Here is a 17,215-nt window from a genome sequence, read left to right as displayed (position 1 = left end):
CATCACCCATCAGGAGCATCGCGCTCTGTCACTGCCTGGTGCTCAGTGCAGGGCACGGGGATGGGAAGGACCCAAGCAGTCGTTGGATGTGGTCTTAAGGGATGTCTGGTGAGGAACAGATGGTCATATACGGTGTTTTGATTCCTTTTTGCAGGAAGACTACATCCCGTACCCCAGCATCGATGAGGTGGGTGCCCTGAACCACCCTGAGCGCTTTCTGGCAATTGCCTTTCCAAAACCTCTGATGACAGGGGAATTGGTGGAATCCTGCTTCCAAGGGGAGCTGCACAAAGCATGTTCCTCCTCCCCATCTTTGCAGCTGCTGCTTTTCCTCAGTGGCACATTCGCTCTTCTGGTAGAGAGAGAAGAGCTTTCAGAGAGGGGATGGGTTTGCCTTGGTGCCAGGGCTGGGAGCTGTTGTGGGGGGGACAGGATGTGGGGCGATGAGCCCTGCACCCCACATCCACACCCCAGCCCTGCCTGACCCCTCACGGGCACATCTCCTGCAGATCCTGGAGAAGGGCAGCCCGTACCCGCTGATCATCCTGCCCCAGTTTGGGGGATACTGGATCGAGGACCCAGAAAACCTCGGCACGCCGACCTCGTCCGACAGCAGCATCTGCGAGGAGGAGGAGGAGAACCTCAGCCCCAGCACCTACGGCTACAAGCTGGAATGCAAAGGAGAGGCCAGAGCTTACAGGAAGCATTTCCTGGGGAAGGTGGGTGCCCTGGCACAGGGAGCAAGGGGTCAGCTGAAAATTATCCCCAGGAATAAAAGGAAAGTGTAAAATTGAGAGCAAAATGGGCAAATTCTGCAGCTTCCCATTTACAAGGATAACAGGGACTGGAGGGTTACAGCCATGGCCCTCTTGCTCCCAGGCTTGTAATCCCCTTCCTCCCTTTGACCAAGGCTGAGGGCGTAGTGCCCGGATCCACGGGCAGAGGGATGAGGCCCTGGTCCTGGTGAGGAGGGTGGGAGGGAATTGAGTCCTCATCTCCAGCCGGGCATGGGGCTGCCCTCGCCATGGGCAGGCTGCTCCCCACTAACACTGTTTTAATGGTTTCTCTTCTAGGATCATTTAAATTTTTATTGTACAGCCAGCAGCCTTGGGAATCTGATCCTTTCCATTAAGTGTGAGGAGGCAGATGGCACCGAATACCTAAGGATTATCCTCAGGTGTGGTTTGGTCAACAGAGTATTTTCCTTTGGGAGCCTTTCATTTTGTTTCTGTAGTAAAGGCCGGCAGCACACCACTGCAGCTCGAGGGGGGCTCAGGGAGGGATGAGATGGGATGGGATGGGATGGGAAGCAGCAGCATCCTCCTTTTACTGTTTTAACACGGGAACTGCCTGCCCCCTGATAAGGAACACGAGACTTTGATCTGCTGCTAAACCTGCTGAAACCAAGTGTAAACCCCTCTGGGTTTAATCCTCTCTGGGATAATACCAGTCACATCTACCACTGTCCCGCTGTAAGCTGACAAGGCACAGCGTGTCTGAACCATTGTGTCACTTCCTTCCAAACGATGAATATTTTAAGAGCTGCAGTGATGAGAAGACAAATGGAGCCTTTCCTTACTCACCAGCCCCAATAAATCCAGCAGAACATGGTTTTGCATGCAGCATCACTGCGGGGGCTGCGCTCTGCATCCCTTTGCCTTAGACACTCCCTGATGTCTGCTCCTTTCTGCTGCTTTGCTAGGTCCAAGGTGAAGACGTTGCATGAAAGGATCCCCCTGGCAGGATTTAGCAAGCTCCCTAGCATCCCCCAGATTGCAAAGGTAAAGTGCCAGGCTGGGCTGGGAACCCTGCAGCAAAGCCCACACCACTGTGGTGTTTGATGGCACTGGGTGCTGTTGGGCAGCAGTGCCTGGGCTCTCAGGACCAGGGGCCCTTGGTGGCTGGTGATATGCACTGTCCCTGCGGGTTTCCCACTGATTCTGGGCAGGTCACTGGTTGATATGTGGGGGGGAGAGGTGAGGAAATGTCAGCACCTTTGACCTATGGAAGCACATGGGACTTGTCTTGCTGCATCCTCAATTGGGTACCAACCAGGCCATGGAGCATCCCACTGAGAGCGTGCAAAGAGGGCAGCTCCTGCAATCAGAGGCTGGATTTGGCTCCCTTATGAGACATTCCCAGCCTTGCTGTGGCAGGACAGGGGCACCCTCTCCACACCCAGGGCTCCGGCCCTGACTGCTCTTTCCCCTTGCACGCAGGCCTTCTGCGACGACGCCTCTGGGCTGAAGTTCAACCCAGTTCTGTACCCCAAGGTGAGCTCGCTTACCCCAGGTCAGTCACATATTCAGCAGAAGGTTGGGTAGGGTTAATACTCCCCTTTCCTCCAGGATCCAGCAGCTGCCCTGGGACTCTTTTGCACATCACTGAAACAGTTCCCATTTTGGTTTGCCGCAGGCGTCCCAGATGATAGTGTCTTACGATGAGCACGAGGTCAACAACACCTTCAAGTTCGGTGTCATCTACCAGAAGTTCCGGCAGGTGAGGGCTCCCTGCGCCATCCTCTCGGAGCACTTGTGTCTGTGTTTCACAGGAGGAGCTAATCCTGCTGCGTGCAGCACCCTGCATGGCCGGGCGTCCTCAATAACGTGTTTCTTACTGCTCAGATGTTTCCCCAGCTCATTGAACAGTGATGTGACTGAGGAACCTCGGCGCGGAAGTCAGCCCACAGGCTGCTGTAGGAACAGGGGGTGTGAGAATGGGTTGTAGCAGGGATGGTGTTTTAATCAGATGTATGTTTAGACGGTGAAACAGTTCCGTTTGTCTTGGAGGACTGTGGGCTCCGAAGACATGCTTTTGCTGGAAAGGCTGTCATTAGATGGGAATGCTGGATGGGGAGTGCAGAGGCAGCTGTGTGTCATAACTCACCGAGGATTATTCTGACAGGCACCCTAATTATCTCTGCATATTGCATTTTACTCTGGGTAGGGTGACTCATGCAAGGCCACAGTTGAGGTCTCGTTGTTTTGAAATGTAGCACGCGAGAGATGGTCAAGACTTGGATTTTCCATCTGCATTTAGGTGTTTGATGAACATTATCCTGAGGTCCTCGCTGCTGGTTAGCAGCGATACCTTTGGGTATCTTGGTGACCGGGAGGGTTGTGACCAGCCCATGGCAAGCACAGTGGTGCCAGTTGGGGAGCAGCTTGTGGCTGTGCGTGGCACCCTGGGACAAGGTGCTGGTGGCACCCTGTGGATGGGCAGGAGGTGTCAGGGGATGGACAGGCAGGGAGGGGTGGCCCAAGCAGAAACCACCAAGCAGAGCTGTGGCAGGATGGTTCCTTTCACTGTTACTGTGGCACTTTGCTGAGAGGAAGGTTTGATTGTAAGGGTGAAATGTGGAAGGCACACTTGGAAGGGACCCCCATGTTCATGGTGTCCGTGGCTGTGTCTGTACCACCTGTAGCGTGGCAGGGGAGCAACTGGCTGCTGGAAACAGGCATAGCTGGGGCTCTCAAAAGATGCTCCCTGTGTTTTGCAGACCCAAGAGGAGGAGTTGTTTGGCAATAATGAGGAGAGTGCTGCCTTCAAGAACTTCTTAAGTTTTCTGGGAGACACCATAACGCTCCAGGACTTCAAAGGGTAAGTTAAATAAAAAGACTGATTTTACAAAAACATTTAGCAAGAGACCATGTCATATGTAAAAATATCCACGGTGCAAGAACAGAAGTCACCTTCCCCCTGAGCGGGATGTACAAAGCAGAAGCAAATATAGCTCTGGCTTGTTTGACAAAGCTGGGGGAGTAAAAGCAATGGGAGCTGCCAAGAGAGAGCAAATTCCTTCTGCAGAGAAAACCCGGCTGCATTCACCACAGGCGAGGGCAGCTCTGTATGGGAGTGCGCCCTGTCCAGTGCCGTGGGCTCGGATCTGGTGTGATGCCAGCCCGGTCGCTGCAGCGGCCATGGCACGGGCAGAGCCCTGGCTGGTGGTGATGGCCGAGGTCAGCCCATCACCGCAGTGCTGGACACCACTGTTGGTCAGCCTCAGCCGCTGGCTCGGCGCTGCCGTGCTGAACAGGCTGTGGGGCGGTGGTGATGTGCGATTACTGTACATGATGCACAGTTTGTTCTCTCCCGTTTGCTCGCTACCAAAGACAAATGAGGCAGTTGGTTCTATTCCCTGTCCTCCAGCAGCTGCTGCTCTCTCCGCGAAGCATTCAATTAATATCTCTTGGTTTCTCCCCTCCTTCCCCTCCATCTCCAGTTTTCGAGGAGGTCTGGATGTCAGCCACGGGCAGACGGGAGCAGAGTCCGTGTACACCGTGTTCAGGGACAGGGAGATAATGTTTCACGTCTCTACAAAGCTGCCTTTTACCGAGGGAGACACGCAGCAAGTAAGGGATGAGCTTTCTTTCTCCAGCCCCCGGCACTGGGGCTTGCTGCCGCGGGAGCAGTGCCGCCGGGCTTTACCCACCAAATGTTCTCCTCTTCCATGTAGCTCCAGAGGAAGAGGCACATTGGCAACGACATCGTGGCAATTATCTTCCAAGAAGAGAACACGCCGTTTGTCCCAGACATGATCGCCTCCAACTTCTTGCATGCCTACATTGTGGTGCAGGCGGAGAACCCCGAGGCGGAAAACACGGCGTACAAGGTGGGGGAAGCTCATGCGAGCCTGGCTCTGCTCCAGCAGCTCAGCTGAGGTCAGGAGGTGGCTGCCCAGCCGTGCTGTACCAAATCATCCCCACACAGCTTATGGATGTGGACATTAAACATGCATATATACACACATGTATATTTATGTGCACACTATTACATAATGTGTGAGTATACATACATGTATGAACTATGTGCGTGTATAGTAGCATGCTCATTTGCTAAAGATTTTTGATGCTACTCAGCATCTGAATAAGCCTCAGAACAGCTCAGACCTGTCTAATGCATCGCTCAAGGGCAGGTGGCATAAACCCTGTCACTGTTCTGGTTTCTGAGAGAGACACAAATGAAAACAGGATGAATAGGAAGGAAATATAAAAACCTGGGTATGGGTGACCCCCTCATGAGCACAGGAGGGATGGCTGGGAAGGAGCTCTGGTGTGTACCTTCGCTCTTAGGGGCTGGGCTGAGCATCTCCCATCCCACACTGGCTGACCCCAGGAGAGGGACATCCCTGTGCTGAGGCTGCATCCGCTGGAATAACACTTCTCTTGGCTCCGCAGGTGTCGGTCACGGCTCGGGAAGATGTCCCCTCCTTCGGGCCGCCCCTGCCGAGCCCGCCGGTATTCCAGAAGGTAAGAGCCGGGCAGGGAGCATGGCCCAGGCTGTAAAAGAAGGACGTGCGTATGTCCGAGATGTTTCCATGCACGCCTGCACGGCTTTGGGGATGTGCATACCTTTGTTTTGATTTCTGGTTTATGGTAGGGTCAGGGGTTGTGCTGTGGCATAACCCATGTGCGGGTGCTGGCCAGTGCAGGAGGGCACCCCGAGCCAATGCCCCACATCTGGAGGGGCTGCGGTGCCATGAGCTCAGTTTGGGGCCAGTACAGCTCCATAGCAGAGATGGAGGCTCTCATGGCCGGGTGTTTTCCACTGTGGTTCCGTGCCCCGCAGAGCCCCGAGTTCCGCGAGTTCCTGCTGACCAAGCTCATCAATGCCGAGAACGCCTGCTGCAAGTCCGACAAGTTCGCAAAGCTGGAGGTAACGTCTGCTGCCCGCACGTCCCTGCTGGCAGGACCGCTCCTGCCATCCCTGCCCCGCATCCCTGCCCCTGCCCCATGGGCCCCTGCCATGAGCCCGATCTCGCTCCCCAGGACCGGACGCGGGCTGCCTTGCTGGACAACCTCCACGACGAGCTCCATGGGCACACACAGACCATGCTGGGGCTGGGGCCTGAGGAGGACAAGCTGGAGAACGGGGGTCACGGCGGCTTTCTGGAGTCATTCAAGGTAAACCCCGTCCCTTGCAGCATTAAACGCACCCAGGGCTGGCGAGGCACGGTCTAATGGAGGATGCAGATGAGTGGTGCAGGGGGACAAGGGGGACCCTCCAGAGAGGTCTTGGTCCACCGCTGCAGGGCAGGTCCTGCTTGTGTAACCTGGCTGCTGGCTGGCCCTGGGGCTTGCTGTGTCACACTGCCTGCAGGACACGATGGGGGGAAGGATGCCCGGGGTGGCAGCAGGTGAGAGGTGGTCAGTGTTGTGCTTATAATAGGAGAGACAATGGGAGGTGCTGGGTTTGGGGAAGGGAAATGGTGCTGGGTGTGCTGGGGTGGGTTGGGTGAGTGTAAGGGGAGAGAAGGGGGAGTGGGTTGGAGAAGATAAAATGATGTAGAGGAAACTCTGAGCTGCTGTTGGAGTGACCCACTGGCAGTGAGGACTTGAGTCTTGGGGTGTGAGCACTGCCAGAGGTCTCTGGTGAGGCTGCAGCAGTGATGGGGAGCTGGGCAGGGCTGGTGTGTGTAGATCCAGGCTGTGCCCATGGGTGGGTGTCCACCGGAGCCCCTGAGCTCAGGCACTGCCTCTCTGTCTGGGTGTGCAGGGACAGGCACGTTTCCTCTGCAGTATAGAGCAATGGGCACTGGTGGGTGGCGGATGGGCCACCTCATCCTGTGCTGGGTGCAGGGGAGGGGTGAGCACTTCCTGGCCACACTGCAGGGGTGCTGGAGGCTCAGGTGTGCTCCTTAGCTATGAGACACGGGGAAATGGAGATGCTGGCAGTGGTACCTCACAGCAACAACTTCAGGGGCTGAGGCGATGTTAAATGATCGTTTTCTGCACACTCTTCCTGTACAAAAGTGGACTTTGCTGTCTCGGCATTGCAGGGTGCGCTGGGGCAGGTGGGGAGCTCCATGGCCTGGGTTGGCCTGCTGGGCTGCTTGCTCGCTTATGTCCTCCACCACGTGCTTCAGAGTGAGCAGGGAGAGGAGAGGGGATGAACCGGGGCTGGGATGGGCGAGACCTGAGCCCCGCAGCACCAGTGACCCAGCCTGCAGCCCCTTCCTGGGCTGTGCAAGGGACCAGCTGCTCAGGGCAGCACAGCAGGGCACTGGGTGCCCTGCAGAGCTCCGCAGCCCCGGGCAGACACCTCCTGCTGCAGGGCACAGCACCCACTGGAGCCCCTGGCAGCAAAGCCAGTGACTGGTTCCTTCTGCCTGCAACACTGACTTGTATCAGCTGCTGACCCCAATAAACCTGGTCTGATGGACTCTTGCTTGGTGCTTGTTACTGGACGGGCAGGAGGGACAGCATGGGGCTGTCCTGGTGACCACGTCCCCAGCATGGGCTCGGTCTCAGTGGGAGTTTGGAGCTGCAGCTCCTCCTCACCCCAGTGCAGTGCCAGTAACCCCTGGTGCCAGTGCAGCAGGGGCAGTGCTGGGCACCTCCAGACATCCCTGATGGCTTGTTCCCTTCCGAACCCCTTTACGTTGAGCTGGGGTTCAGGGGCTGGAGGAGGCAGCCGTGGCATGATGCAGACTGCAGCCACAATTCAGAGGGAGTAGCTGCGATGAGAACTTTGCTGTAAGTGGCACATTGGCATCACGGTCCGGTTTGGGCTCCCGTTGCTATGGCGACTGCAGGAATTAAAATATGGGTATAGATTTTTTATAACTTGTGCATTTCACTGCTGCTTTTCCTGGCGTGTGCCAGACGCTGAGAAGAACTTGTGGTCGTGTTTGTAAGTGCTTGGGACAACAACTGAGAGAAGCCTTTAAAAATAGCTCAGGTCCTGTTTAAGCACCCGGTTTGGATGTGCAGAAGGTCTCTGCCTCCAGTGTGTGCAGCTCTGCTTGGAACAGTGTTGAGACAAAACAGGTTACAGCAGCCCTCTTCCAGCTCGTGCTGCTGGTGATCGCAGAGCCCGGCTGCTGGTCCCTATGGGCACATAGGGAGCTCCATGGGGACTGCAAGTCCATCATGCCCAGACCCAGCCCAGCACATCTCCAGGCTCTGCTACAGAGTAGGGTTGGACTTGGTGCCCCTTCTCCATGCCTGGGCAGGGCACGTCCAGCTGCGGGCATCCCTCAGCCATGGAGCTCCAGCAATCCAGTACAGCCAGAGGGAACAGGGGCACAAGGCCTCGTGCTTGGCATCTCCTTCCTGTGAAACCCAGCCTGTGCCCAAATGGACACAGCTATCCCAGGGCAGCTGGGCAGAGGCTGTGGTGTGCTGCATGAGCTCCGGCTGTGTGGGAAGTGCAGCCCTTGGCCGGGGCTGGGAGGAGGACACGGATGTTTGGCCACAGGATTGAACTGCAGGAGGAGTTCTGTGCAGCAGCAGTAGAGGTGGATGCTCTGCTGCGTCCAGCAGTGGGGCTGCAGCAGGAGAAGCTGTGCCCAAACTTGGTGATGTGGCTCAGACAAGGGCAGGCTGGAGGAAAGAGTCCAGAGCCCAGGGGATCGTGGCTGATGGGAAGAGCGAGGAAAGGGGCTGCTTGATTGGGAGAAATGAAGATGGAAGGAGCAGGGAGAGCCTGTGGCTGCTGTGGGGATGATGCTGTCTCCAGGTCTCACACAGAGATGGATGGGCCAAACCAGCAGCAGCAGAGCTCCAGGCTGAATGTGGTTGTCAAGCATTAGCATGCTGAGAGCAGAAGTGCTGCTGTGCAGCTGGGCAGCCTCCAGCTCTGGGGATGTTTTGGGCCAGGTTGGAGAGTCCATCAGCATGCAGGAGGTGCAGGCAGGAGGCTCCGTGTTGGATCTCTCCTCTCCGGGTCCAGGGAGAATCACAGGGGGGTGTGCGCATCCCTGTTCCTGCTGAGGGGTTTGGGAGGTCGAGCAGAAGCTGGGGTTTGTATCTGCTTCTCCAGTCCCAAAGCTGAAGTCCTTGGCTCTCACATGTGGTGTCACAGAGGCAATGGAGGGAAATCTGTTCACACGGTGGCTATGGGGCTCCCAGAGCCCCGTGGTGCCTTGTCCTTGGGCTGTGCAGTGCAATGTGGCTGCTGTTACCTGCCAAGTTACTGTTGGTGGGTGCTGGTGCTCGGGGAGGACCTGGGGCAGATGTGGGGCCGGGCAGGGGCTTTGGGGTCAGGGTGGTGGTGAGGTGGTGACCTGCTGTCCCCTCCGGCACAGAGAGCCATCCGGGTGCGCAGCCACTCCATGGAGACGATGGTGGGCAGCCAGAAGAAGCACCACGGCAGCGGCATCCCGGGCAGCCTCAGCGGTGGCATCGCGCACAACAGCGGCGAGGTGACCAAGACCACCTTCTCGGTGAGCGCTGAGTCCCTCTGTCCGTCCCTCCCCTGTCCCTGGCAGGGCACTGCACGTGTGACAGGGTCTGGCTGTCCCTGCGTGGGCAGCGAGGATGAGGGTGAGGAGGTCACTGACCACAGCGTGATTTTATCAGTGCTTTGTCCAGTTGGGCTTGTTTTGTGGCAGAACTGAAGAGGAGCTTCTTGGGGCTTTCAGCCCAACACGCAGAGGAGATTCTGGTGTTACATGTTGTCTAGAGGAGAACTGCAGGCACAGTAATTCCCCATAGGACGTTCAGTCTTCTCGGCCTGTAGGAAGGAGCTTTGCTCTCCAACCTGGCCTGCTCTGTGCTTTCAGCCCCCAGTTCCAGCAGCTGCAGCCAAGAACCAGTCCAGGAGCCCCATCAAGCGCCGCTCGGGGCTGTTCCCTCGCCTGCACACGGGGTCCGAGAGCCAGGCAGAGCCCAGGACGAGGTGGTGAGTGTGACATCGCCCGTCACTAAGGACAGAAACCCCTACTGCACCTGAAGCTGTTGGCGGGTGCTGACAGCCTCGCCTGGGGCGCAGCCTCCCCTTCCCACACAAGGCAGCAACGAGAGCTGCTTTTGCCGTGTTCGAGGAATTGTGTCTTGGATCCCTTCCCTCTGATTTAAATCGCAGTGGTGGTACCCAGCGAGCATCTGTCACTCCTTCAGTTTAGCGTTTGGTGTTAGGAAGTATAATTTGACCATCCTTTTTAAGTCTCTTGTGTAACTCATGCAACCTGTCTCTCTGTGCCCCCAGTGACAGCGTTTCTGGCACCCAGAAGACACCAGATTTGGGACATTCTTCCCAAGAGATGAAGTCTGAGACCTCGTCCAACCCCAGCTCCCCTGAAATATGCCCCAACAAGGACAGGTGAGGCGGGGGGAGCTGCAGCCCAACAGACCACTGGGGGCTCTGTCAAACAAAACCATCGCCAGTTTTTGCTATAAATAAGTTTGAAATTCAGGGAGGGGAAAAACCAGATTCTGGTGATTCATGAGCACAGCTCCTTTATGGGCTGGAAATAGCTGAAAAGAGCAAAGAGCAGCATTTGACAAGGGCTGCTAAATCCTCATGGCAGGGGTTGAGCAGGGAGCTCCTCCTGGAAGTGGGGTTTCTGTGGCAGCTCCCACGAACCGCTCTACCCCGTGCTTTTGGAAGTGGGTGTTTACAGCAGCACCCCCATCGTTCATCCCGATGGAGCTGCTCTGCTGCAGGGTGCACAGGAGGGGCTGTCCCCGCTGGTACAACCAGAGGACCCAGCTTCCCCAGCGACAGCTCCATGCCCTTGATTTTGTTTTGCCTCTTCCCAGGCCATTTATTAAGCTGAAAGAGAACGGGAGGACAAACATCTCCCGCTCCTCCTCGAGCACCAGCAGCTTCAGCAGCACGGCGGGGGAGAGTGAAACCCTGGAGGAGTACGACAGCGTGGTAGGCACCAACCCCACCGTGGCATGTTCGGGATTGGGACCCGCTCCACATAGCCCTCTGTGTGCAGGAAGTGCCCCCGGTGCCTCTACCCCACTGGCATCAAGGGGTTTAACCCTGTTCCCATGCTCAGGGAGGAGGAGAGCTGGGTGGGAAACCCCATGAGCCCTGGCGTGCCCTGGTGGTGCTCAGCACACGGGGCCAGGAGGTTGCTCTCCATGGCTGGGGGGTGATGGGGCTCAGTGGCAGGGATGCAGCCGTGGTCTCTCCGGTGCAGGGGAGCCAGCCCTCCACAGCATCACCGTTCAAGCAGGACGTGTTTGTGTATGGCGCCTCGCCCGGCAGCGAGAGCCCCAGCGCGGCGGCTGCGGCCACCCCCGTCATCATGAGCAGGAGCCCCACAGGTGGGTCATGGGCAGCACCGGCACTGCCTTCGCTCCCAGAGCCCCTGGAAGCTCCTGGGTCTTCCAGAGATGGGGTTTGCAGCTCCAGCATCGGGTCTGTGACTCTGGGATGGAGAATCCCTTCCCAGGCTTGCCTGAGCTGCAGGCTGCTGTTGAAGGTGATGGGGTGAAGCAGTGGACACCCTCACCCTGGCAGGATGGACACCCTGTACGGGATGCAGCACAAGCCCTCACTCATCCCTAAACCCTGATTCTGATGGGCTGTTCTGGAGAGGTGGTCCCATGTGCTTTATTCTGTATTTCCATGGGAATTTGTTTCCCTTCTAAATGAGAGCACTGAGGTGGCTTTTGCTGTGGCTTTGTTTCCTCCCTTCTCCCCGACGGGCATGTGCAGTAGTCGTGGAAACTCACTGTCTCCAAGGACCCAGCCCTGACTCACTCCTTATTTAATAAACAAGCAGCTTCCCCTGGTCCTGGTTCCATCACCCTGCTGCCAGCCAACCGCCGGCTCCATCCATCCCAGCCAGACCATGTGCAACAGGGTAGAGCTGGCACAACCGGCCCTTTGCAGGTGCATCCTGTGTTAATGGGCTGGGGGTGCCAGCAGCTCTCGCCCCTTCCCTCAGATCCCCATGGGCAGAGCGCTGCTGAGCCACCACCACCAGCATGGAATGGTGTTCGGAGCATCAGAGCTGTTTGTGAGACAGCCGGGGAGCCACGATCCCACCCTCAGCAGCTCTGTAATTGGAACACCATGGGGAAAGCTGCACTGCAGAGCGCGGTCTGTCTGGCTTTTTGTGTCTCAGCACCCCACAGGTCCTCCTCCTTATTCATTAGTGATTTTCTGCACTATCAAACCAGCCCCTTCTAATGTTTGAAGTGTTTATTTTGTATTTTTCCTGCCAAGAACATGAAAATCCACCCATACATTATATGGATCAGTCATTTCCCATAGCCTTTTCAGTGGCATTTCCAGTAGAAAGACTGTGAAATGTAATTAAGCCTCAATTTGTTCCATCAAAAACATTTAATGTAAAGATTTTGCCAAACATTCAGCCAAAACAGACTCAATATTGGTACCAGTGGCGGTGGTTTATTGAAGCTCCTGGCTGGTGGGTGTCAGTCAGCGCTGTGCTTCTGCAGATATCCCTGTTCACAGCAATGGTTTTTCCTCTTTGCTTTCCCCCTCCTGCCAGCAGATATAAAGAACAGGAACTCTCCCCGCTCAAACCTCAAGTTTCGCTTTGACAAGCTCAGCCACAGCAGCTCCAGCTCGGTAGGTGCCGGTGGTTCCGGTGGGATGGGGTGCAGCGTGGCCGCATCCTGCCCGTCCCCTTTTGTGGGGCAGAGCCTGTGCGGGGCTGGGGTGAGGGTGGGGAAGGGGTTTCACGAGTTCTCACCCCTTCCTTTACAACTCATCTCCTGTTCTGTTCTTTCATCAGAGCCATTAGCAGGAGGAGTCGTGACCCTGCACAAGGTGAGCGTCTGGAACGTGCTGCTGTGCAGTGACCCATGTGTGGGCAGGGCTGTGTGTAGCTAACACTGGCTAATTGCACTGCCTATGCTTAAATATGTGACCAAGAATGATCTTAGAGCATCCTAAAGGCTCTTGGAAGATGGCAGCACTGAGTAAGAATAGCTATAGGCTGGTGACAGACAGGTCTGTGACCACCAGTGCCACTCTGTAGGATGGGGTTTGCTCTGCTCCGCTCTGCACAGGGAGGACGGGGTTTGCTGTGCTCCGCTCTGTGTACAGGGAGGATGGGGTTTGCTGTGCTCCGCTCTGTGTACAGGGAGAACGGGGTTTGCTGTGCTCCACTCTGTGTACAGGGAGGATGGGGTTTGCTGTGCTCCACTCTGTGTACAGGGAGGACGGGGTTTGCTGTGCTCCACTCTGTGTACAGGGAGGACGGGGTTTGCTGTGCTCCACTCTGTGTACAGGGAGGATGGGGTTTGCTGTGCTCCACTCTGTGTACAGGGAGGACGGGGTTTGCTGTGCTCCACTCTGTGTACAGGGAGGACGGGGTTTGCTGTGCTCCACTCTGTGTACAGGGAGGATGGGGTTTGCTGTGCTCCACTCTGTGTACAGGGAGGATGGGGTTTGCTGTGCTCCACTCTGTGTACAGGGAGGATGGGGTTTGCTGTGCTCCACTCTGTGTACAGGGAGGATGGGGTTTGCTGTGCTCCACTCTGTGTACAGGGAGGATGGGGTTTGCTGTGCTCCGCTCTGTGTACAGGGAGGACGGGGTTTGCTGTGCTCCGCTCTGTGTACAGGGAGGACGGGGTTTGCTGTGCTCCGCTCTGTGTACAGGGAGGACGGGGTTTGCTGTGCTCCACTCTGTGTACAGGGAGGACGGGGTTTGCTGTGCTCCGCTCTGTGTACAGGGAGGACGGGGTTTGCTGTGCTCCGCTCTGTGTACAGGGAGGACGGGGTTTGCTGTGCTCCGCTCTGTGCTCCAACACTTTCATCCTCTTTTCTATCCTCTTTGCAGAGAATTTCTGTTTCAGCAAGGGAAAACCCCACCATCCTGTGGGAAGCGCGGGCTCTGCGCCTCTGCACCGGGATCTGCCCCGGCAGGACCCAGCCACCTTCCCACCGGCTGAACCCCCACCATGGATGCAGCAGCTCCCCGGGCTCCCCCTCAGCTCACGACCCACACCACAGCTGCTGGGCAGATGCAGCCCCTGGCTCCATACGGGCTCAGTGTCCGGCACAAGGGAGCGCGTGTGAACCGGTCCTGCGCTGAGCTGCTGACCGAGGCCAATGCATCCTCTCTTGCCAGCTCCAGAGATGGTTTATTCGTCCTCCCTGCTTTCTCCCTGCCTGAAACTGAGCACGGGCACAGGAAAAGGTTAACCAAAGCTAAAGCTGTAGTATACCTAAATACCAGCACTGGTACTCAGAGTGAATCCGCCCGATGGGCTCTGCTTTACCCTATAAGTTGGGTCGCATAAAATTCCAGTGATTTGGTTGGCATTAGGCTGCTCTGCTCCCCCCCCCCCCCCCCCCCAGCAGTCCTGCTGCTTCTGAACGTGCTTTTCTTTATTTTAAAAGATGAGGATTATGGATTCTGCAAGGTGACTTCCCTGGAATGCCCTTTTCCAAAAAATACCTCTCAACATGCCAAGAAATCCTTTTGCTCTTTTATGGAACTTTGTCCAAAGTTTACTGAGGTCTGTCCAGAAATTTCCCATTGCTCATAGATTTCCCTTACCAGGTTTCTGAAAGAAACCCTGCAGAGATGCTCCCTGCTCCCTGCCACTGTCCATGGCCTTTGCAAACCCCTCCATGAAATAAGGTTCTCCATCTCAAGTGAAAGCAATTCTTTGAGTTCATGATTTCTCATGAGCACAGAACTTTGGGTGCCAAAGTTACCTGTACACGGCCGGAGCTCCCAGAGGCACACGAGTACCCCACAGCCAGATTTAGGAGGTGCCTGCAGAGCTATACCCCTAGATGCAGCCCCAGGCAGCCACCGTGGCTGCTCCCTGGAGGACGCAGCTCTCTGGGGGAAGTGCTTGTAGAAACAAACCATCACCTCCCGCCTCCCCATCACCTCCCCTGGACCAGAGCAAAGCCAAACCGAGCTGGCTCTGCTCCCTGAGGCTCTGCTCTGATAACTTTACTGTCAGTTCCTATCGGTGCTCCCACTCGTGCACATCATTTATCCGTTTGGGAAGGAAAGGCTGCAGAGGAACCAGATTAAAGGAGGGAACGACTTAGTGGGAAGGCAGAGAACAGTTCCACAGGCACCAAGTGGGCTGTGTAGGACTCTAAATACCAATAACCACTAGTGGGGACACTGTCCTGCTTTCACTGAGTTGCATTTAAACAGAGCTCAAATCTCGAGGTTTTCTCTAGAAGAGAAGCACCGTGTGCTTAGCCTGGTCCCTAGCTCGCTCTAGATGTCTCAGGTTCCACATACTTTGCTGTTCAGCACTTCTGTCTGATGATGCTTTGGTAACACTTTCAAACCCGTCCCCGGTTCTTTCTCTTAGAAGCTTTTGGTCTGGTTTTCTCACACCGCACAGCGAAACACTGACTGGTGCAATGACTTGCTTTGAGGGTCTGTCGTGGATTTGTTTTTTGCCCTGAGAAGTTGCTTGATTCTGTAGATGTCGTCATTCGCCTGGGTGTTGATCTCCATGAGATCTTTCAGCAGAAGATGCAGTGGCTACTGTGAGCTGGGGTTTCATTTTTGGTTTTGCTTGGGTTTTTTTACTTGAAACTGTGACTTTCCTTGTTGATCTGTAGAACTATTCTAACGGGATTACAGGCAGCAGCACAGTGTGGAGCTTCAGGGAGAGAGATGCAGTGCATGGGGCTTGTCCTTGCCTTGGCAGTGGGGCCAGGAGCTGAGGTCTGGCACTGGCTTTGCCAACGGCTCCTGTATGATCTGGGGTGTTTTCAACAGCATCCTCACTATGGCTGCACAAACCCGCTGCAGCATCCTTACAGCCCCTGGGCCATACAGCTCATGTCTTGGCTGGGCCTTCGCGTGGGTTCTGCCTGTGCTCCCTGCAGCCACGTGTGCGTGGTGTGCACCTTTCAGCCCATGGTGATGCTGGGACTGACCAGTGGTTGAGTTAAAACCTCGGAGGCGTTTGCACTTCCCGCAGTGGGTGAAGGTGTTCCTGTATATATACTGCAAAACGTTTTGTGCTTATAAGTGACACACACACATATATACATATATAAAAGGGATTTTATATATATATATCTGGTATATATATAGAAAAAGAAAGGATCCTTAACTGACACTAACAGTATTGGCCAGTGTGTTTTCCTTTCTGATCCCCACCATTAGACACATAACTTCTATAGGACTTTGCACAGGGAGCAGAAGGGCTCCAGAACGCAGCTGGGGTAACCAGGGGAGCCCCCAGCTGTACTGGGGGTCTCTCCTGTTGTGGGGGTCTGCTCCCCTCCTTGCCAGGGTTTCAATACCCCCCCTGCTCCTGCTGCAGCCTGCCTGTACTTGGCCTGGACCAGTCCATGAGCCCGGTGAGAGGCAGAGGCAGGTTGGGTCTGGGTCCATCTCCTCAGTGCTGGTGCTGCAAGCAGGAGGAACCCGGTTCCCCACCACCAGCACCTCCTGTGTGAGCCCAGGGACTGGTTGGAGCTGCTGCTCTTGGCATGTACTTGCACCCTCCTGATACCCCACAGAGCCAAGCACAGGGTTACACCCCAGCACAACGTGAAAGTGCTTTCTTTCTGAGCAAAAAGGGGGGATCTGAAGCACAAACTCAGCTTCTTTGCAGAGCTTTGAGGGTCTTTAGCAGTGGCAGGGGAAGGGGCTGCTGGCACGGATGGGCTTGTTGACCTGTCTGCCTGTCTCTGCCTTGGCTGCAGGAGGTGCTGAGCACCGATAACTGCTCCAGGCCAGCAGCAGGTCAGCGCTCAGCACCCGCCGGTCGCACCTCTTGCTCACGTTGCTTTGCTGCTGGCTGGAGCTGGCCGGGTCCGTCGTTCCCTGTCCCAGAGCATGCTTGCATTATGTTTTAACGAATGTAGCACTGCGCGTATCCTGCAAAGGGAAAGGCTGGATTTATAGCGTTAGGATGTGAAGAGAGTTTACAGAGTGAAAATATATCTTGAAGAAATGTATCTGACAGAGTTTATTTTTTATGTAGAGAGGCGGTGCTTTGTAGTTCCTGGTGGCCTATGTCTGTTGTAAATAATGTACATTTAATTTATTGCTATGGTAGCAGATTGTATTTGTTATGTATAAAACTAAAGGTTCACAAATGTATATTTTGTTGCTTAAATGTGTCTTTGCAAAATTCACAATAAATAACATATTTTGTGTGCTATGCTGTGTATGTCCGTAAAGCGACAGCATTAAATGAGCTCCTTGGGACTGTCCCTATGGCATGGGCCAGGGCCGACCTGGGTGAGCTCACATGAAGTCCCAGCACGGTGTGAACTGGGACATCTCCCAGTGCTGCCACTGAACCAACAGGGCAGGACCCAGCTTCTTTACAAACCCTGGCACAGGCTGCCCACAGAGGTGGAGGAAGCACCATCCCAGCAGACACCCAAGGCCAGGCTGGATGTGGTTCTGAGCAACCTGCTCTAGATGAAGATACCCCTGCTCACTGCAGGGGATTGAACTGGATGAGCTTTGATGGTCCCTTCCAACTCAACCTGTCTGCCATCCTATGATGGTTTCCCGGTGCAACCCTGGCTCTCAGGCCACAGGATCTCCCAT

At 55.6% G+C, this 17,215-nt stretch overlaps 1 protein-coding gene across 1 annotated transcript in view; it reads left to right on the top strand.

The window, feature by feature from the left end:
• RAP1GAP2 (RAP1 GTPase activating protein 2) overlaps window positions 1–12,622 on the top strand; it is a 55,344-nt gene extending 42,722 nt beyond the window's left edge. The window contains exons 7-25 of the mRNA XM_061363278.1: window positions 155–187; window positions 510–719; window positions 1,074–1,177; window positions 1,703–1,781; window positions 2,220–2,273; window positions 2,416–2,499; window positions 3,500–3,600; window positions 4,223–4,352; window positions 4,457–4,612; window positions 5,178–5,249; window positions 5,569–5,655; window positions 5,769–5,903; window positions 9,029–9,166; window positions 9,506–9,624; window positions 9,931–10,044; window positions 10,485–10,602; window positions 10,877–11,003; window positions 12,200–12,279; window positions 12,446–12,622. Coding sequence (XP_061219262.1) covers window positions 155–187; window positions 510–719; window positions 1,074–1,177; window positions 1,703–1,781; window positions 2,220–2,273; window positions 2,416–2,499; window positions 3,500–3,600; window positions 4,223–4,352; window positions 4,457–4,612; window positions 5,178–5,249; window positions 5,569–5,655; window positions 5,769–5,903; window positions 9,029–9,166; window positions 9,506–9,624; window positions 9,931–10,044; window positions 10,485–10,602; window positions 10,877–11,003; window positions 12,200–12,279; window positions 12,446–12,454 — 1,950 coding nt within the window. The 3' untranslated portion in view covers window positions 12,455–12,622. The remainder of the gene's footprint in view (window positions 1–154; window positions 188–509; window positions 720–1,073; window positions 1,178–1,702; window positions 1,782–2,219; window positions 2,274–2,415; window positions 2,500–3,499; window positions 3,601–4,222; window positions 4,353–4,456; window positions 4,613–5,177; window positions 5,250–5,568; window positions 5,656–5,768; window positions 5,904–9,028; window positions 9,167–9,505; window positions 9,625–9,930; window positions 10,045–10,484; window positions 10,603–10,876; window positions 11,004–12,199; window positions 12,280–12,445) is intronic.
• The last annotated feature ends 4,593 nt before the right edge of the window (window positions 12,623–17,215 follow it).

Source organism: Neopsephotus bourkii, unplaced genomic scaffold (assembly GCF_033783945.1).
Source record: "Neopsephotus bourkii isolate Nb327-2 ecotype Australia unplaced genomic scaffold, CSIRO-AGI_Nbou_v1 NB_1154, whole genome shotgun sequence".
Taxonomy (NCBI): Eukaryota; Metazoa; Chordata; class Aves; order Psittaciformes; family Psittacidae; genus Neopsephotus; species Neopsephotus bourkii.
Note: the sequence above shows the minus strand (reverse complement) of the source record. Positions and strands in the feature narration are given on the sequence as shown.